The following is a 17,912-nucleotide window of genomic DNA, read 5'->3' on the forward strand; positions in this document are numbered from 1 at the left end:
ACTGTGCATCTACTTCGGAAAACAGTCTTGCAGTTCCTTAGCATGCTAGATTTTTAAAACACTGCACACTTCTATTTTTAGAAAATACCCAGTGTGTGAGCTGAAATCTGGTCAACTCCCAGTGACCACAGCCTTCCTGTGTTGGGAGGAAGAGATATCTGTGGTGGGGACTTTCTCTGGGACACAGAGCAGGTCCACAGATCCCCTCTTGTCTTGTCTTTAACCAACCAACACTTAGATGCTCACCGAGGGCTTGTGAATGAATGAGTGAGTGAGTGAGTGAGCACTGCCTTCTCCTCTCAGGGAACCTTACTACCCTTCTCCCCCACTCTCACAGGAGCATCAGGAGTCCTACACCCTGTGGGACCCAGCACAGCTCCCAGATGAGGCTCTGACTCCTGCTCAGGCAGGGGGTTGACCAGCCCCTCTGATGGAGAGCCCTTAGGAGAGTCACGTGCCCATACAAAGAGGTCATGGTCCAGCTCCGGGCTGCAGGGGAGTCCCTGAGGGGGCAGAAGTTGAGGTGGGCACCGCTTCTGCTCTACTCTGGGCAGGTGGCCAGCATATCTGGGCTGCTGGGTGTCCACAGGCCCCGTGCAGAGAGGGATGCACATTGGCTCAGAAGTTCCTCTTTTCTTAACAAACGAGATCTCCTGCTCCTCCCAGCTTCCCTGGTCTCCCCTCAGACCCCTCCCACAGCCTTCATCTTTTTCACCCACAGGAGCCAGACACCCTCCTTGTCAGTGATGCTGCTGCTGCTGCTAGCCCTGCTGTGGGCAGGTGAGAGCCTGAGGAGAAGGCTGGTGGGGGGGCGGTGAGGGCAGCTGCTGACCCTGCTTTCCCCACAGGGTCCCTGGCTCGGGATGACAGATACAAGCTGACAGTACAGGGGCCAGTGACGGTGCAGGAGGGCCTGTGTGTTTCTGTGCTCTGCTCATTTCAGCATCCATGGCCCTACTGGTATAATCCTCCCCGCACTTATGGCTACTGGTTCCGGGAAGGGGCTGAGGAATTACAAGATCCTCCTGCAGCCACAAACAAACAAGATCGTCAAGTGCAGGAGGAGACCCAGGGCCGATTCCTCCTCCTTGGGGATCCTGGGAGCCAGAACTGCTCCCTGGACATCAGAGATGCCAGGGGGACCGATGAGGGAACATACTTTTTTCGAGTGGAGAGAGGAAGTTCCGTGCAATATTCATACAAAAGGAACTTGCTCACCGTGCATGTGACGGGTAAGGAACCGGCTCCCAGAGAGGCCACGGGGAAGTTCACGGTTGCCCCTGGGCAGGGCTGAGATGGGCCCATCCTGGTAGGGGGAGGGGGAACAGCATGTTGAGACTCAGAGGAAGGATCTGGACCAAAGCCTCAGGCTTCTCTCAGGGCTGCACCTGGGACCCCCACTCCTGATCTTCTGTCACCTCTTCCCCTCACCAGCCCTCAACCACACACCTGACATCCTCATCATGGGGAACCTGGAGTCCAGCCACCCAACAAACGTGACCTGCTCTGTGCCCTGGGCCTGTGAGCGGGGCACGCCCCCCCTCTTCTCCTGGATGTCAGCTGCTCACACCTCCCTGGGCCCTAGGACCCACCTGTCCTCTGTGCTCACTCTCACCCCACGGCCCCAGGACCATGGGACCAACCTCACCTGTCAGGTGAGGTTTCCTGCAGTAGGAGTGACTCTGGAGAGAACCATCCAGCTCAACGTCACCTGTGAGTGCTGGGTCAGAACAGCAGGGTCCCTGAGGGTGTGGGGGGCAGGAGAGCCAGGCTGCTGTGCAGGTGCCTTTGTCCTGGAGTTCTGGCTGAGCAGGGGACTCAGAGGGCACATTCCAGAGTGTGTTGCATTTCTGTGGTGTCTGAGGGTGGGGTGATGCCTACAGAGGTCTCATCCTATCCAACCCACTGAAGAGGGAACCCCTCTCTTCCTGTCCCAGGTGCCCCCCACAACCCAGCCATCAGTGCCTGCTCAGGAGACAGCCCAGGTGGGAAGGAGCCTCCTGTCCATATGGTATTGAGTAAAGAGGGGTCTGTGCCCACCTGACTCAGAGCAAGTCCCACAGAGTCCGACAGAGGGACGGAACCTGGTTAGATAGACGAACCTCCCTCAGGCCTCTTCCCCAATGTCCTTTCCGGCTGTCTCCCAAGGGTGACCCACAAGCTCCTCCCTGCCCATCCTAAAAGAGGCTCTTCCTTCAGTCACCCACGCTGGGGGCATTTCCAGGAGATACAGTGTTTAGAGCAGCTACAGGTCCACAGAGAAAATCAGCAGAAGATGGAAGGTTTGCCCCTACACCTGCTGCTCCCTTTCTTACAAGCACATCCACCACCTGAGGGGACATGTGTGTAATCAATGAACCTGAAGTGACTCAGCACCATCACCCACAATTCACAATCTACTTTAGGGACCACTTGTGGTGCTGGATGTGCTGGGGGATTGGACTTTGTGTGGTGGTCTGTGTCCACTTTTACAGTATCACACAAAGATTTTCAGTGCTCAGAATAATCTCTTTGACCTATTTAGTGACTGTATGCCCCTCAGCCCTGACCTGGGCCTGTCTCTGGAGCCCAGAACTCCTCCAGTACTGTTCCTATTGGTGATGACATCTGTTCCCCACCCCCACTGGACAGGGACTTCATTGGTCCCATCAGACAGGTGGTGCCCAGAGATACCACCCTGACCATGGGTGTGGGGCTCCTGGGAGGCTGGTCAGATAGAAGTAAGAGAGTGGTTTGGGGCTCCCCAGAAAATCTGAGAACCTCCCTGATTGTGCCCCTTTCTGGAGGCACAAAGGCCACTTTTGACCCTGAGTGACAGAGCCAGAGGGGATGAGGAGAGAAGATTCAGAATGCTTCCCAGGAAGGAAGGAGAGGCAGGTCTCTCAGCACCCCACAGTTCTCTTCATGTCTCTGTGGGAATGCCCACGAGACCCTTAGATGTAAGGTTCTGTGCAGCTAGAACACGTCTGCCTCAGAGAAACCTGAGGGACCTGACTTCAGAAGTGATGAGGTGTGCTTCCCAGGAGCATCAGACCGGATAAGGGGGTATCCATAGATCATACCCTTCATGCTGCAGCTCTGAGAGACCGCAGTGATGAGCCTGAATGGGAACCGAGGGGCACCCCTGTCTTCATGCTCCAGGAGAAGGGACACAGCTTGCATGTTCAGGTTGGAGCTCACCCCCAGCCTCTCTCGTGTGCAGGAGAACCAGAGACCAGGGCAGGCATGGTCTATGGGGCCGCCGTGGGAGCTGGTGTCACCGCACTGTTGGGTGGCTGCCTCTGCACCACCTACTTCCTGTGAGCTTCATAGGGTGTGGGCCCAAACAGGGGCTGGAGGGCTTGGGAGGCGTTGAGGAAAGCTGGGGTGCAGTAGTACTGAGAATCCCACTGCTGAGAGTGGCTTCAGTGTGTTTCGAACTGTGGCCCTGGACGTCCAAACTCAGGGGGACCTGATTAGAAAGTCTTGTTATGAAGGTTCTTGGTCTGCCTCACCCTGCACCTGCCCTAGCCACGCACTCCAGCCTCAGAGAGAGACCTCCTGTCAAAGACCCTGGTGTCTCCCCCAGAGTGAAGAGGAACTGCAAGAAGACAGCAGCCAGGCCAGCAGGGGGCATGGATGACACCCACACTGCCACGGTGCCTGCTCCCACGGTGAGTGACCTGGGTAGCCTGCACACCCCACCCATTTCCCCAGGTGGCCCATAGTCGAGCTCCAGCTGGCATGAACAAAATGAGGTCTCCAATGTTGTAATTATTTTTGAAAACATAGATTTTACTATTATTCAGTATATCAGGCCAACACACCTGGGAGACAAGTACCACCATTTATTGCTCCCACTTCCCAAGAGGCAGAGGGAAAGCCACACTACAGGGCCAGACAGGGCAGCCCCCACGGTCAGTCAGATGCAGACAGAAGGGGAGAGGGGGACACGTGGGCATATCCTTGATGGAGGGTTCCCTCGGGGAGGGGAGGGAAGGCAGGGGAAGCAGGCTTAGACTTGGCTGGTTTGAATAATGTCGGTGGGCTCTAGGGTGTAGGGGCTGCCTCTTATTGCCTGGTACCTGGTCCTGGTGGGATTAGGGCAGGAGGGGAAGGGGCTGGGGTGTAAGAGCTCTATAAAGGGGTAGTGGGGGCTGTTCCCTTTGGACTGGCTGGTTTGCTGTATGCCTGTCACATCTGCAGGCAAGTCCTTCCTTATCTCTAGCCATTGGCCAGTTCTGGCAGGGACAGTGTCCCTAGGAGAGCAATGCCCCTGGTGTCATAACAAAGAAGGATGTGGTTAATACTTCCACAAACAGACTTCTGCTGGACCTCCAACTCTCCGCTGGTCTTGTCCCTGACACCCAATCAGAGAACTGTCTCTGTCTCTCCCAGTCCTCCACCAGCTCTTCCTGCACCAAGGCTCTGCAAAGCATGTCCATGCTTCTTCTGAATGCAGCTTATTCCCTCCCTTCAAAGGGAATACAACCTGTCCCTTCGAGCTGAGTTCCCCTCTTAGTCCTTATCCTGCATGTCCCACTCCACCCTGCCTTCCACCTCTCCACCTCTCCTCCCCAGCATGCCAGTTAGCATTGCTTCCATGAAATAGCACCGCTCATCCCACCCAAGTCTGAAATGCACTGAGCTGCTGAGGCCCAGGCCACTTGGTCTGGCATTTGAGGCTGGAAAACCAGAGTCACCTTCAGTGCCTCCTGCCTCCCACACTCACCTGCTCACTCACATCTCAGCATCACCTGCCATCTCTCCCAGCCCTGTCACACTCCTGTGTCACACGCCTGGTTCCTGCTTGCCCTCTTCATTCTGGCTCTCAGTTACACATTGAACTCTGACTAATGTGGGCACCAAGGTGAGGTCGTTGGGCACATGATTCGCAGCACCCAAGCACTGATCTTCTCCTTCAGTAAATATCTCCCATTTCCAACTGTTCTGGAAGCTTGGGTAAAATCTGTATTTTTATAAATTATTACGTTACTGATGTATATATAGTGTTTCTCCTGAAAACGCTCTCTTTGGCTTGCTGATGGCCACCTTCTTGCTGGGTCTTTTCATGGCCTTTTTTGCGTGTCCACGGATTTTAGGTGCCTCTTCTTCTTACAAAGGTTTAAGTCATTTTGGGTCCTGCCCTAACGACCCCTTTTAAAATTGCATCCTTCTCCAAAGGCCCAAATGCCAAGTACAGCCACTTTGGGAGTTAAAGCTTCTACCCATGAAATGGAGGCACAAGTCGGTCCATATAACAGACTGAGTGAAGGAAACAGCAATGAATTTAGTGTGAAACAGTTGGGTTCTGGATACATTTTCAAGGTGGAGCCAACCAGATTTCCCAATGGGATGTGGGGTGCACTTGGGGTGGGAGCAAAGAGAGCCCATGGCTCCTACCTCATAGGTGTCACTGGTGTCAGAGGTGACTGCATGGACGTCATAGATGTCCTGTAATGCCATAGTGGTCCATAAATGTCCACAGTCACCAAGGAGGACTTTCATGTGGTCACCCTGAGCACCTTTAAGAACTGAATTACCATTTCCTGAAATGGCCAACTCTCAAGAGGAGTACAGCGTGAGAGAGGAAACCTTGCTTCAGTTACCATAAGTTTAAGGTGCTTCTGAAATGTTTACCTGAAGATAACAAACAGATGGTCAGAGTCCAGAGCTCAGGAGGGGGCAGGTGGGAAGTACAGAGATTTGGGGATCCTCCACTCAAGGTCTGATAGTGGACGACACCACCAAGACAAGAAGGGGCCTGCAGACAGAGCTCTGAGACCTCTCCCTCCAGTGTTTAGAGTCAGGGAGACATGGTGGGCACTGAAGAAAAATGAACATCCAGAAGAGTGTGGGGCTGGGTCCTGGGGGCCAGAAGGGAGTGAACATTGAGGAGAGACTGCCCATGTTTGCTCAGATGCTAGTAAGTTTGGTGAGACAGGGTCTGAGAAATGGCCATTCAGACTGAGCTGAGTGGTATCAGAGCCCTTGTGGAGGAACTCAGGTCTGGTGGCCAGGAGGAAGCAGATGTCCTGATTGGAGTGAGTCCAAGAGAGACTGGAGAAGAGGATGTGCAAAGCCTCTTGGGAAATGTTGCAGTTAACTCGGCAGCCAAGAAAGGAGTGACAACCTGGATTTGTGATTGACATTTGACATGGCAGTGGGTCGACCTTCTGGGATGGAGCCCCTGCTGTGTGGGATTGGACAATACTTAAAGTAAACAGTGTCAGAGTTCAGTCCTGTTGTAGGCCACTCAGCTGGTATCAGAGAATTGCTCAGTGTAACAGCAAAGGAGAGACACACAGAAAGGGAAGTCGATTTTCATAAACCCCTTCCACTGTATCCTGTGCCTGGCACATGAGAGACCCCCAAGTGCCCAGGGGTTGTGTTCACAAACCATAGACTTGTGGCCTTGAGAGGCACTTAACTTCTTTGGGACTTAGTTTCTGTCTCTTTAGGAATAATAACATTTTCCACACAGTCTGTGTGAGTGTTGAGTAGAATTGGAAAGCAACCTGTAAGAGGCATGTTTGCTGGATAACTGAAGACATGGGACCTTCAGAAATATATAATAGCCCTGGTGGGTGGCTCTGTTGATTGGAATATGATCCCATACATGAAAAGTTTGAGAGTTTGATCCCTGGTCAGAGCACATACTTACTTTGCAGGTTCAATCCTCAGTCAGAGCATGTACAGGAGGCAACCCATTGATGTTCTCTCTCACATCAATGTTTCTCCCTCTCTCTCTCTCTCTCTCTCTCTCTCTCTCTCTCTCTATCACACACACCAATAAACATATGCCCAGGTAAAGGTTAAAAACATGTATTTAATAAAAGAATAGAAGAAAAAAAACAAAGGTCCTGTCACAATCAAATCCTCTTCAGGGGACCCTCCCCACCCCATTGACTCCCTGCTCTGATCCCATTCTTTGCTCTCCCCACAGGGTCACCAGACAAAGCCCACATCAGACAGCCCCACTGACCCTACACACTCTACACGGGACAGCCTGATCTTGGAAAAAGAGCCAGAAGTGTATTATGCCTCCATCAGATTTCAGAAATGAATCCTCCTCAGAAGAGAACCCACACAAAATACACAGAGATAAGGACCTAGTAGGAAGCAGGCGTGTCCAGGTGGGAAGGCTCATTCTTAGAGACTTAACATCCCCATTGGCAAGGAATGCATAAACCACTGTACATGCATTTCCTGCTATGTTGAAACTGTCTTACACAATGCAATTGGAGGGACCTGGGATAGAATTCATGCTCTTCCATTTATTATGAATATGACAGCCCATGAGCCACCTTACCCATCTGTGTCTCCATTCCTTGCTTTGTGATTAGATGTAAGGAGCTCCACCTCACAGGGTTCCTTAAGGATTGAATAAAAGTCCATATGCCAAACACCCAGCAGAGGTCCTGGTGCACTGTGAGACTGAGTGACATTTCACCCAGAGGCTGGGTGTCTGTCCTGTCCCTGACACCACATCTGCAACACGTCAGCCTTGTTCTCTACTCAAATCCCTGCTGTGGGTTTCTTCCCATCATCTCTCTCCACTCTGGTAACTTCCGTTTCCATCCTGCCCACCTGCCACTAGTCCTGCTGTGGGCAAAACCACAAATTGACATTTATAGAACTTTCTAAAACTCAGAGCTGAGCACAGTCAAAATACTGCTCTATCTCCTCAGCCCAGAAGAATACTTTACAAGGGTTCACTTGGTGTTCTAGGTCAGGAGTCAGGAGAAAAATGTCGTGAGAGGAACAAAATTTGAAAAATTTGAAAGCAAATTTTTAGGCTTAGCAAGCCATATGGCCTCTGTTGCAACAATGTCCTGCAAACAGAACCATAGACAATCTGGAAATAAGTTAATGTCTCTGTTTCACAAATTTTATTAGCAAATGCAAGCAGCTCCCTGGTTATAGTGATCTCCCCCTGTTCCAAGTGATTCTTAACCTCACCTGGTCCAGTTCCCTGTCACAATATCCTAAGCTATCAGTCACTCAGCCAGTCTCTGAGGACCTTTGCTCTGATGTGTTCTTCCCTGTCTTTGAGCATCCATGTCCCTCCTCCAGGAATTCCCATCACCATGTCACCCTCTGGGTAGCACCTTCTTAGCCTTCAGCATTACATGCCTTCATTGAGATGATGGAGGGAGGAAGGATTCTGTAATCTTCCTCCTGAAAACCGTGACATTTGTTCATTATTTTCTATCCTCACCTGATGACATTTTTTTTATTGCTTTGGGAAGAGAGATAGATAGATGATAGAGAAATCTATTGTTGCCCTTCCCATCCCAAGCAGGGATGGAATTTGCCACCTGGGAATGTGCCCTGATCACAAATCAAAGCCACAATCTTTCAGTCTACAGGATGATGCCTCAGCCAACTGAGCCATGCTGGCCAGGGCAAGATAACTCATATTTGAACTTAAAATCAGTTCAAACAAAAACAGCTCATAATTTTCCTGCAGCACCGAAACCATGACAAGGAAGAAGATGCATCATAAGTTCATAGAGTGACCCCTAAGGACAAGTGTAATGTAAAACAATGCCCAATCCCTAAACCCCACAGCCCAGCACCCAGAAGGAACAGCTGAGTCAGACTTGTGTTCATGAGAGTGTCAGGCAGGGTGATGCACATCAACCCATTATTGAAACATTAATAATTGATAGGTAGACTTCCATTGCAGAGAGGATGGTGTTGACCCTTGTTCCTGACTCCTCCCCTCCACTCACAGCCATACACCCTGTGACTCGTGCAAGAGGCCACCAGAAAATTCTGGTAATAAGTAGAAGGTAGATTGGCTTAGGAGCCCAGGACATGAGGGACAATGCAAAGGCAGGGCCCCTCAATGCCCGGACACAACAGAGGACTCACGCTCAATCCACTGTTTCCCAAATGCCGACTGAGAATCAGGAGGCAGCCAGGTAGGTGCCTCCCTCTCCAGGTCCCTCTGACAGTAGCAGCAAATCCTGCAAGAGGGGCCAGTGGGAGCCAGGGAGTGCCTACTTTTCCCATCAGGACTGAGAGTATCCCCTCCTGCCCAGAAGCACAGGGTGAATGGGCAGAACTGGAGAAAGGCTCCAGCATAGTGTCCAGTATCCCTGACCCTGACCCTCACTTTTCTCTTTTGTCAGCTGGAGGGCTAGCCTCTCACTTTTAGACCTCTTGTGTAGGTTTTGTTTGTTCTGGTGCAGCTGGTATGAAAAGAGCTACTTAGAAGTCATCCAGAGGACGAGACACACAGGGATTTAGCAAGCACATCCTCCTGCCTGCGGCTCAGCCAGGTGGGGCAGACAGACATCATCCTCAGGACAAAGCCTGAGAGTGAACAGGAGAGGGGGGAGATGGAGCAGAGAGAGGAGCCCAGCCTGACGACACCTGATTGTTCGCTCCCCTCCTCCGGTTCCGTCCACCTCCACAATTTCCCCTCCTGACCCCAAACTGGGACTTAAGTCTGTGAGGTCAAGCCCTTTTGCAGAGTTTGGGAGCAGGTACCTGAGTTCGCCTGAGGTGCAGTTTCAGGACCGTGGACAGCAGCAGAGGCCCTGCCTGAATCTCCTAGGGATTCAGTGTCTCCTGGTGGATTGATCGCCCCCTGGAGGCCAACCATCTATCAGGCCCAGGGCAGAGTGGGAGGGGCTGGGTGATGGGCTGGTGACCTCGCAGGTCTGTAATGCTGGTCATTGGTGTCCTCATCTTCCCGGTGCCGCATTCCTCAGACGTGACCTCTTACCCTGTAGGGATGTCAACTGTGTACTGGATGCTGTGCTAACTCATTAGATGGGAATAACGAAGCCAAACTCGGAGCATCGTTGGAAGAAAGCATTCATGACTCAAAGTGGGGTCCTTATGACACTTGACAGCTGTTCCAAGACCTTAGGAGAAATCACGTTTCCTTTTAGCTTTTTACCTGTCCCCCAGCCAGCTGAATACCTTCATGCATGCTTTCTATCTTTCCCCACCCAAGCTGATTGTAACTCTTACAATCCAGGCCAGGCTTTACCTTTTTCTGCATTTCACACATTTCTGTCTGCAGCCTTCTGGTCTCTTCCCAGGTGGTCTCAACCACCCCAGACTCCCAGCTCTCCCCTGGGCTGGCCTGAGCCGCAGAGTCATAGTCACAGGAAGTGGAGAAAGTAGATTTATATGTTATATAGATTGGTGTTGAGGAGTTTCAGGAAAACAAAGCAGGAAAGTTATATGGAAATGTGGGATGGATTACATTCTGCATGGTGTTGTTTGTGGATGTCATTTTTGAGAAGCTGAGCTCTCAGGGTGCACACATGCACACTCACCACAGGTGCATCACTGCCATGCCCTCTTCCAACCATGTTTTTTGACAAGGTCCAAACATGGAAAGAGGGAATTCAAGGAATCCATCTTCCTGGAAGAGAGTGTGGCATACAAAGGGGGGCGGTAATTTTCCTGGGGATTGCTCTTAATCATTTCCTTGCTAATATTGATCATGGTCTTACTTTGTACCCTGATTCCCATAAGAACAGGCCATAAGAAGAAAAAGTCTCAAAGTGAGTCAACGATTAACTTTGAGGGAAATTCTGAAGGGACAACTAGTTCTCCCTAGACTATTGAATCATGCCCAGATTGTTTTAAACAAGGTGTTTATAAACCTGAGTAAGAAATTATCCCTGATTGTTCCCATAAAGGAATTAATGAATCAGTTACAATGGGCTGAATTATTGGCAGACTTTTCCATGCCTGTTCCTTACTCATAGATACAAAGAGTCTTTCAAGAAAACAAGAAAAATTATATGGACCCCTACTCACAGCCCAGGGATACCCCTGGGTAGCATATTGGATTAATGGTAAATTATGGTATCCCCCAAGAGGAGCTAATAGTCTCCAGAGGGTTCCAGATCCCCCATTGCCTTATACAGGAGCATATAATGAGGATGACATTAAAATGGTCAATAAGAATGGAGTCCAAGTGCCTTATAATAGTCTAAATTTCATGGAAAGGCTAGCTCAAAGCAGACCTCCCTGGTGTTTGTTAACTAAGGAACAAAAAAGGTTTAGTGTAGCTGGATTTCCTGTTTATCTCTCCTTACATGTTTGTTTTGGTGATTAAAGGTGGTGGGATTGTTAGACACCTGTATCTCAGGTTTATTGATTCGCATAATTCCAATGAAGTTGTATAAAATAATTTCTTGACCAGAGAACAAAATCCCCTCTAATGAAATAGCCCCTGAATGTCTAAAGTTGTTGGAGTAACAGCCCCTCCTTTACCTTGAATAGGAATATATATCAAGAAGAATTAGACAGGCAAAGAAATAAGAAAAGCTGGTTAGCTATTACAAACTAAGCATGTAAAAACAGTTACCAAGGAGTCAGATGACAAATTCTGAAAACTTTAATAAACAATAAGACATTCAAACTTTGTACATACAGCTATTTCTAATTGTCTGATTTATGGCTCTCCTGGTCAAAATAATCTTTGTTTAATATAATTGAATCTATGAAAACTTCTGTATTTTTCCTGGTTACATTTGTATTAATTTTTTCTTGCTTCACGTAACCGCAAATGTTAATCACTGCTAAAAATGAAAGTATAAAAACCTGCTTGTACTTGCAATAAACGGAACAGAGCATCACCGTCCTCTGAAGCATGCTGTCGTCTGTCTCCCATCATCGACGCCATACCCACCTTTCAGGAACCCCTGGACCCAGCTGCAGCCAGACCATGGCACCTCACAATCACACCCACCACTCAGATATGTGCACACAATACACACAGAGACCACAGACACACATATACACACATACATACTGAGAGATCAGGGACACACATATACACACATGTACACAAAGAAGTAAGGGACACACATATACACACACTAAAATACAGACAGACATGCCACAAACATGCAACACTTCTAAAGAACACACACACACAACAGGTCTCACCCCCTGGGTCCTTGCACAGCCAGCTTTGCAGGGAAAGATTCAGGCCTGATGGTCAAGCCAACCAGACCCAACATCCCAGCAGGAGGGAAGGTCTGGGATGCTCGTGACCCCAGGTTCCTCTCTGCCATTCCACTGACCTTCCCTGTCATTCTCAGAAACAACCCCTGCCATCTTATATCACCACACCCCTAGTCCCTGAGCTTGTGGTCCAGCAGTCTCTTCAGCCTCATCAGCCCCCCTATTGGTCTGTGAGGGAACTACATTTGTGTCCACATTCAGACCAAGCACTGTGAGGTGGGCAGGGAAATTGGAAACATCTCTCCACTTTTGGAAAGACTGAGACCTGAAGCCAGGACAGGTGGGAAGTGAAGTGGACTCACCTGAAAGTAGTTGGGGGGGTGGTGAAGAAGCAGGAGGAGAACAGAAATTTAGAAAAGGAAGCAGGAAAGGGGAGGTGGAGTAAGAGAAAGTGGAGGTGAGAGGGAGGGTCAGGGGAGATGTGGAGGAGAGAATGCGGGAGGGGAGGAGGTGGATTCCCTTGGATGCTGGAGCACAGAGGCTGAAGGACTGACTGAAGCAAGTGGGATACAGCGGGACCCCCTCTCTGCCCCACCAGCATCTCTGGCTCTGGTCCTGCTCTGTGAAATGGGGTGACTTGCCTCACATACAACCCTGCTTCCTTTCCACCCCCCAGCTCACCTGTGCCATCACCCAGGCCCACCCTCTCTTCCTCCTCAGGTTCCTCCACCAAACCCCACCTTGTGTCAGCCCTAACCAGCCAGGCTGCGACTCTGTCCCTGCCTGCCATCCAGGTCCACCAGGGTCTGCCTCACTTCAAGCCATCCCCTCGAGAACACCCTGCTCCAGAGATGAGAGGCAGGTACCCCGGGTGCAGGTGCAGTGATAGGACTCTCCAGCAGAGGGAGCAGCTTGAGCAGAGCCCACGGGGCTGGTACTGCCCTGGAGAGAAGAGGAGCAGGGTGGCCTGGCTGAAGCTGCAGCCCTACAGAGTGCAGAGCAGGTGGTGGAGGAGCAGAGCGGTTACCTGGCAGGATTTCCTCCTCTTACCAACTCTTTCCCTTCCCCCTTCTCCTCCCACCCGCAGAGCGGTCCCGTCCTATGGACCTGCCCCTTTTGGACAGTGTCCACTGTGGGCCAAGCCAGGCCACTCCCCACACTTTTCTTGTAGGAACAGCTGGATCTTCTTGGCAACCCTCTGAATTCCCTGGCTTCGGCTGTCAACACTGGGCCGCCACTAGGGGCATAAACCACAGCAATTCATAGTCTCACAGTTCTGGAGACCCGAAGTTCAACAACAAGGTGTTGGTAGGAGTGGTCCCCTCTGTGGCCTCTCTGCTTGGTCTGCACTCGGTTCTTCCCCTGTGGTCTCTCCTCTGTGCGTGTCTGTGCCCTACACTCTCCTTATAAGGACACCAGTCCTATTGGATGAGGGTCTGCTCTAATGACCTCATTCTACCTTGATCACCCTAAAAGACCCGATTACCAATAGTCACATGCAGCAGTAGTGGGGGTCATGACATGAAGAGATGTATTTTGGGGGTGACAGAATTCATCCCACAGCACCTCCTGAACCTGCGTGTCCGACTATGCACAGGGCAGTGAGGCCTTTCCCGAGACAGCACAGTGAGCATGGAGGAGCCAGGCTGGAGCCCAGGGCCGTCTGGCTGCACAGCCTGCACCCTTGACCCCACCCTGGAGGCCTCCACTGATGAAGCCCAGGGCCGAGTTGGCCATCAGGGGATGTCTACCGAGGGCTGGACTCAGAGTGACCAATGAGGATCAGGCAGGGCTAGCACCTGCACTTACCTAGGGTTCTCCCATAGAAGATGAGAGTTGGGCACTGTGATGCCTCCCTGTGACAGATGAGGAAAGTGAGGCTTAAAGGGCAGAAGAGCCAGGCCCCCCTGACCCCAAAGGCACACTGTGCTGCCGTCTTGCTCTGAATCAACACTAGGGATTCCTGGGCAGGGGGGCTCCAAGCAGACCAGCAAGCTGCAGACCTCAAGGGTCACAGGCTGGTGTCCTCCTCTGAGTCCTGATCATGTTCTCTTTGGCCACTCTCATCTGGGAGCTCACTGTCGACTGCCCAGAGCAACTGGGTTTCCTATACACCCTGGTCTGTGCTCCCACCAACACACTCTGGACCACTGGGACCTGGCATGGCCTAGGGCCCCTCTGACTCCTTGGGTGTGGGGGTCACTCTCAGGGACAGGGACAAAAGCTGCCACAGTCTCCACTTTGACTCCACGCCCTTGAGGGAGTAGATGCTCTGGTGGGCTGTGTGTTCATTCCCTTATCCATCACCACCTGTCTCACCTGGAGGACTATGTCACATTTCATGCCTCAATGTCCCCCGTCAGCCCCTCCTGAGTCCCAGTCCCAGGGGACTGATCCTGCGTATTATACAGAAACTGTGCCTGCTTTACTGTGTGGACAGTAGTGCCAAAGGGGCAGGTGAGGACAGGGAGCTGGGATTGTTGGGCTGGGTCCTCCTCAGCACATGGGGCTCTCAAAGGGACCCTATCTGAGCAGTGGAAGAACATATTTTCCAAGGGTCGGGCCAGCTCCACCACATGGGCTGCCCACTTCCTCCACCCTGATCATCACCTTTCTCTCTTCCCCCGAGCTTCCTGTTAGGGCTTCCTCTCAACCCTGTGACACTGAGACCCTGACACTTAGCCCAGAGATGCTGCTGCTGCTGCTGCTGGCCCTGCTGTGGGCAGGTGAGTGCCTCAGGGCAGAGTGTGTGGGCTGAGGTGGAGGCTGTGGCTGAGTGGTTTTTCCCTGCAGGGTCCCTGGCTGAGGATCAAGGATTCCGGCTGCAAGTGCAGGGGTCTGTGACGGTGCAAGAGGGCCAGTGTGTCTTCGTGCCCTGCAGTGTGATCTACCCCAAGACAGACTGGACTGAGACAGCCCCAGCTCCTGGTTACTGGTTCCTGGAAGGGGGCAAGTCAGGCGAGGATGCTCCTGTGGCCACAAACAACTCCAGTCATAAAGTGAGGGATGAGACCAGGGGCCGATTCATCCTTGTTGGGGACCCCAGGACCTACAACTGCTCCCTGCATATCAGAGATGCAAGGAAAGGGACACAGGGAGATACTTCTTTAGGGTGGAGTGAGGGTCCTATGTGAAAGAGAATTACAAAAACAACATGCTGTCTGTACATGTGACAGGTAAGAAATGGGGTCAAGGTGAAGACACATGGCTGGGTCCTGAGGGCTCCTGGGCTGGGAAGGGACCTGATTGTCCTCATCCTGGGAAGGACTCGGGGGACTAATGGGGACTGGACCCTGGGGCTGGCCTGGCACAGCGGCTGCAGTTTGGTGCACACTCAGGGACCCCTCATCCAGGGCCTGGGTCTCTCTCTCTCTCCCCCACAGTGCACACACCAACACCTGACAGGCCACAGTCTTTGTCTTTCTCCTCTCCAGATCTTGTACCTGACATCCACATCCAGGGGACCCTGGAGTCTTGACACCCCAACAACATTACCTGTACAGTGTCATGGGCCTGTGACAGAGAGACACCACCCATCTTTTCCTGGATGGGGACCAACCTCACACCCCTGAGTCCCTGGACTCCCAACTCCTCAGTGCTCACCCTCACACCAGGGCCCCAGCACCCTGGCAGTCCAGAGAAGAGAAGACACAAGAAAACACATCATCACTGGGTCTCAGTGGTTGGTGGGGAAGGTGTGAAGATGTGATTGGAACGGGATGAGCAGAGAACTGGAGGAGGAGATATGGGAACTCGGTCCAGAAAACACTTTGAGAAGTCTGTCTGCAAAGAGGAACAGAGGGGTGGGTCCAGTGAAGGAGGTCCTTTCTCCATTCTTTTCTGCTTTTTCCCAGAGGGGGCCCATGAATTCACACCTGTGTTGGTTTCCTGAGGCCATTGAAACAAGTTACCAGAGAGTCAGTGCCTTTTTTTGTAAAGTTTTACTGTCTTGGTTCTTGGGGCCAGAAGTTCATGCAGGAAGTAAAGTATCTTCTCATTCTGCCCTTCTAAGCTCTCCACTGAGATTCCTGGAACAGAGAAAGAGTAGGTGCCACATCTTGGGGTCCCATGTTCTGAATCCCATGATAAGAAATGAGGTCTGATGTGTGGAAATCCAGTGGTTGGTGGGACTCACAGTCTCAGAGACTCGAGGGGAGTCTTCAACTTTGTGATTCCCAGGGGGTGGGGCTCTCAGCCATCCTTGGTTGGTGTCTGGGTCACTGCAGCCTGTCCCCTGGCCACACTTCCTCATCCTGCTCTGTGTGCAGAGAGTCACCTGCTGTGTCTCTCTCAGAGGACATGTGTGACTACATTCAGGGACCAACCCTTACAAAGGAGGATCCTCTCCAGGTCAATATCCTCACCTCCATCCCATCTGCAGAGACCCTTTTCCTCATCAGGTAACATTTGCAGGTACCAGGCTCTCTTTGGGTGGCCAATATTCACCCTCTGTGCTGCCCAGGTGACCTGCTGACCCCCATGAATGTCCCCATCCTGCCTCCAGACCTAGTTTGCCCTGCTCTTCCATGTCATGATACATTTCAGGGTCACCTCACAAGGGGCACAGGTTTTTGGGAATAGGAGGATGTTGTTCCATAAAGGACACCATTAAGAGAGTTAAAGGAAAAGTTACAGACTTGGAGAAATATACCTACAAATATAGACTTCATGAATGTCTGGTATCCAGAATATACCCAAAATTCTCAAACAAACCAATGAACAAAAAATCAGCCCAGTTGTAGAAAAAAAAAGTCACTAAACAAAACAAAAGAAACAACCACACTTAAAATTTGGTCAATTATTTGAATAGACATTTATAGAAATAGACACAAATTGTCAATAAACACAGAAAACTATCCTGGACATTATTAGCATTAGATAATTTAATTTAAACCACACACAGGGGTTCCACAGTGATTCTGGAAGTTTGCTTTATCAACAAACTGAAAAACAGAAAATACCAACTGTGGGAGCAGATATTAAAAAATGGAACTGTTTTGCTTTCCTCTGTTATAAAACTGTGCATCTGCTTTGGAAAACAGTATTGCACGCCCTCAGCACATTAGATTTTCAAAAATCCTGCACTTACATTGTTAGAAAATACACAGCATGTGAACAGGAAACATGGTAAACTGACCAGTGACCACAGCTCTAATCTGCCTCCTGTGTTGCGAGGAAGGGAGGTCTCTGGTGGGGACTTTCTCACAGACACAGAGCAGGTCCGTGGGTCCCCTCTTGTCTTCTCTTCAGCCAACCAACATTTAGATGCTTACCGAGTGCTTGTGAATGAATGAATGAGTGAGTGACTGAATGAGTAACTGCATGAGTGAATGAATGAATGAGAGCGAGTGAATGAGAATGAATGAGTGAGTAAGTGAGTGCTGCCTTCTCCTCAGGGACCCCACTTCCTTTTTCCCCGACTGTCACAGGAACATCATGAGTCCTACACCCTGTGGGACCCAGCATGGATCCCAGATGAGGCTCTGACTGTGGTTTAGGCAGGACATGACCAGCCCCTCTGATGGGGGACCCTGTGTCCTCTGTTTTAAAGAGTTTAATGACTGCAGATACAGGGGGTAACTGGGACCACAGTATCTGTCTTTCTGTGACTGGCTGTTTTCACTCAGTGCAGTGTTCTCAACACCTGGTGTTTTTTATATTCTTTTTATTATTTTCACCAGTGTGGTGGCTGTGTGGTGGCAGAGCACTGCAGTTTCTATTTGCAGTTCCCTGATTGCTGCTGAAGCCTGTCACCTTCCCCTGTGCTTGTTGGCCCTTGGAGCATCCTGTTTTTTCTCTCAGGTTGTCTGCCTTTTCCTCACTGATTTTTGGAAGATCTTTACACACTCTACTTACTCTGGGTTCATCTGGGTTTGTTACATACATGTAATGGGAAATATCTTCTGCTGCCAAGGAGTTACATTTAGAAATAGAAATATTTTAAAATAGTACAACTTCCTCTCCACCCAATGGTGATAACACATGTT

The 17,912-nt window shown here is 50.8% G+C and overlaps 2 protein-coding genes and 1 pseudogene across 2 annotated transcripts in view; all 3 read left to right on the forward strand.

Annotated features, from left to right (window-relative positions):
* LOC114510599 (sialic acid-binding Ig-like lectin 13) overlaps window positions 1–17,912 on the forward strand; it is a 42,885-nt gene that overhangs the window by 9,158 nt on the left and 15,815 nt on the right. The gene's annotated exons all lie outside the window — the stretch shown is intronic.
* LOC114510600 (myeloid cell surface antigen CD33-like) lies at window positions 730–9,131 on the forward strand. The gene is made up of 7 exons (XM_036012866.1): window positions 730–780; window positions 849–1,232; window positions 1,435–1,713; window positions 2,568–2,720; window positions 3,203–3,299; window positions 3,569–3,653; window positions 9,120–9,131. The coding sequence occupies exons 1-7, from the start codon at window positions 747–749 to the stop codon at window positions 9,129–9,131; spliced, it is 1,044 nt and encodes a 347-aa protein (XP_035868759.1). The 5' UTR covers window positions 730–746.
* On the forward strand, window positions 14,615–15,634 carry LOC114510601 (annotated as a pseudogene).

Source organism: Phyllostomus discolor, chromosome 12 (genome assembly GCF_004126475.2).
Source record: "Phyllostomus discolor isolate MPI-MPIP mPhyDis1 chromosome 12, mPhyDis1.pri.v3, whole genome shotgun sequence".
Taxonomy (NCBI): Eukaryota; Metazoa; Chordata; class Mammalia; order Chiroptera; family Phyllostomidae; genus Phyllostomus; species Phyllostomus discolor.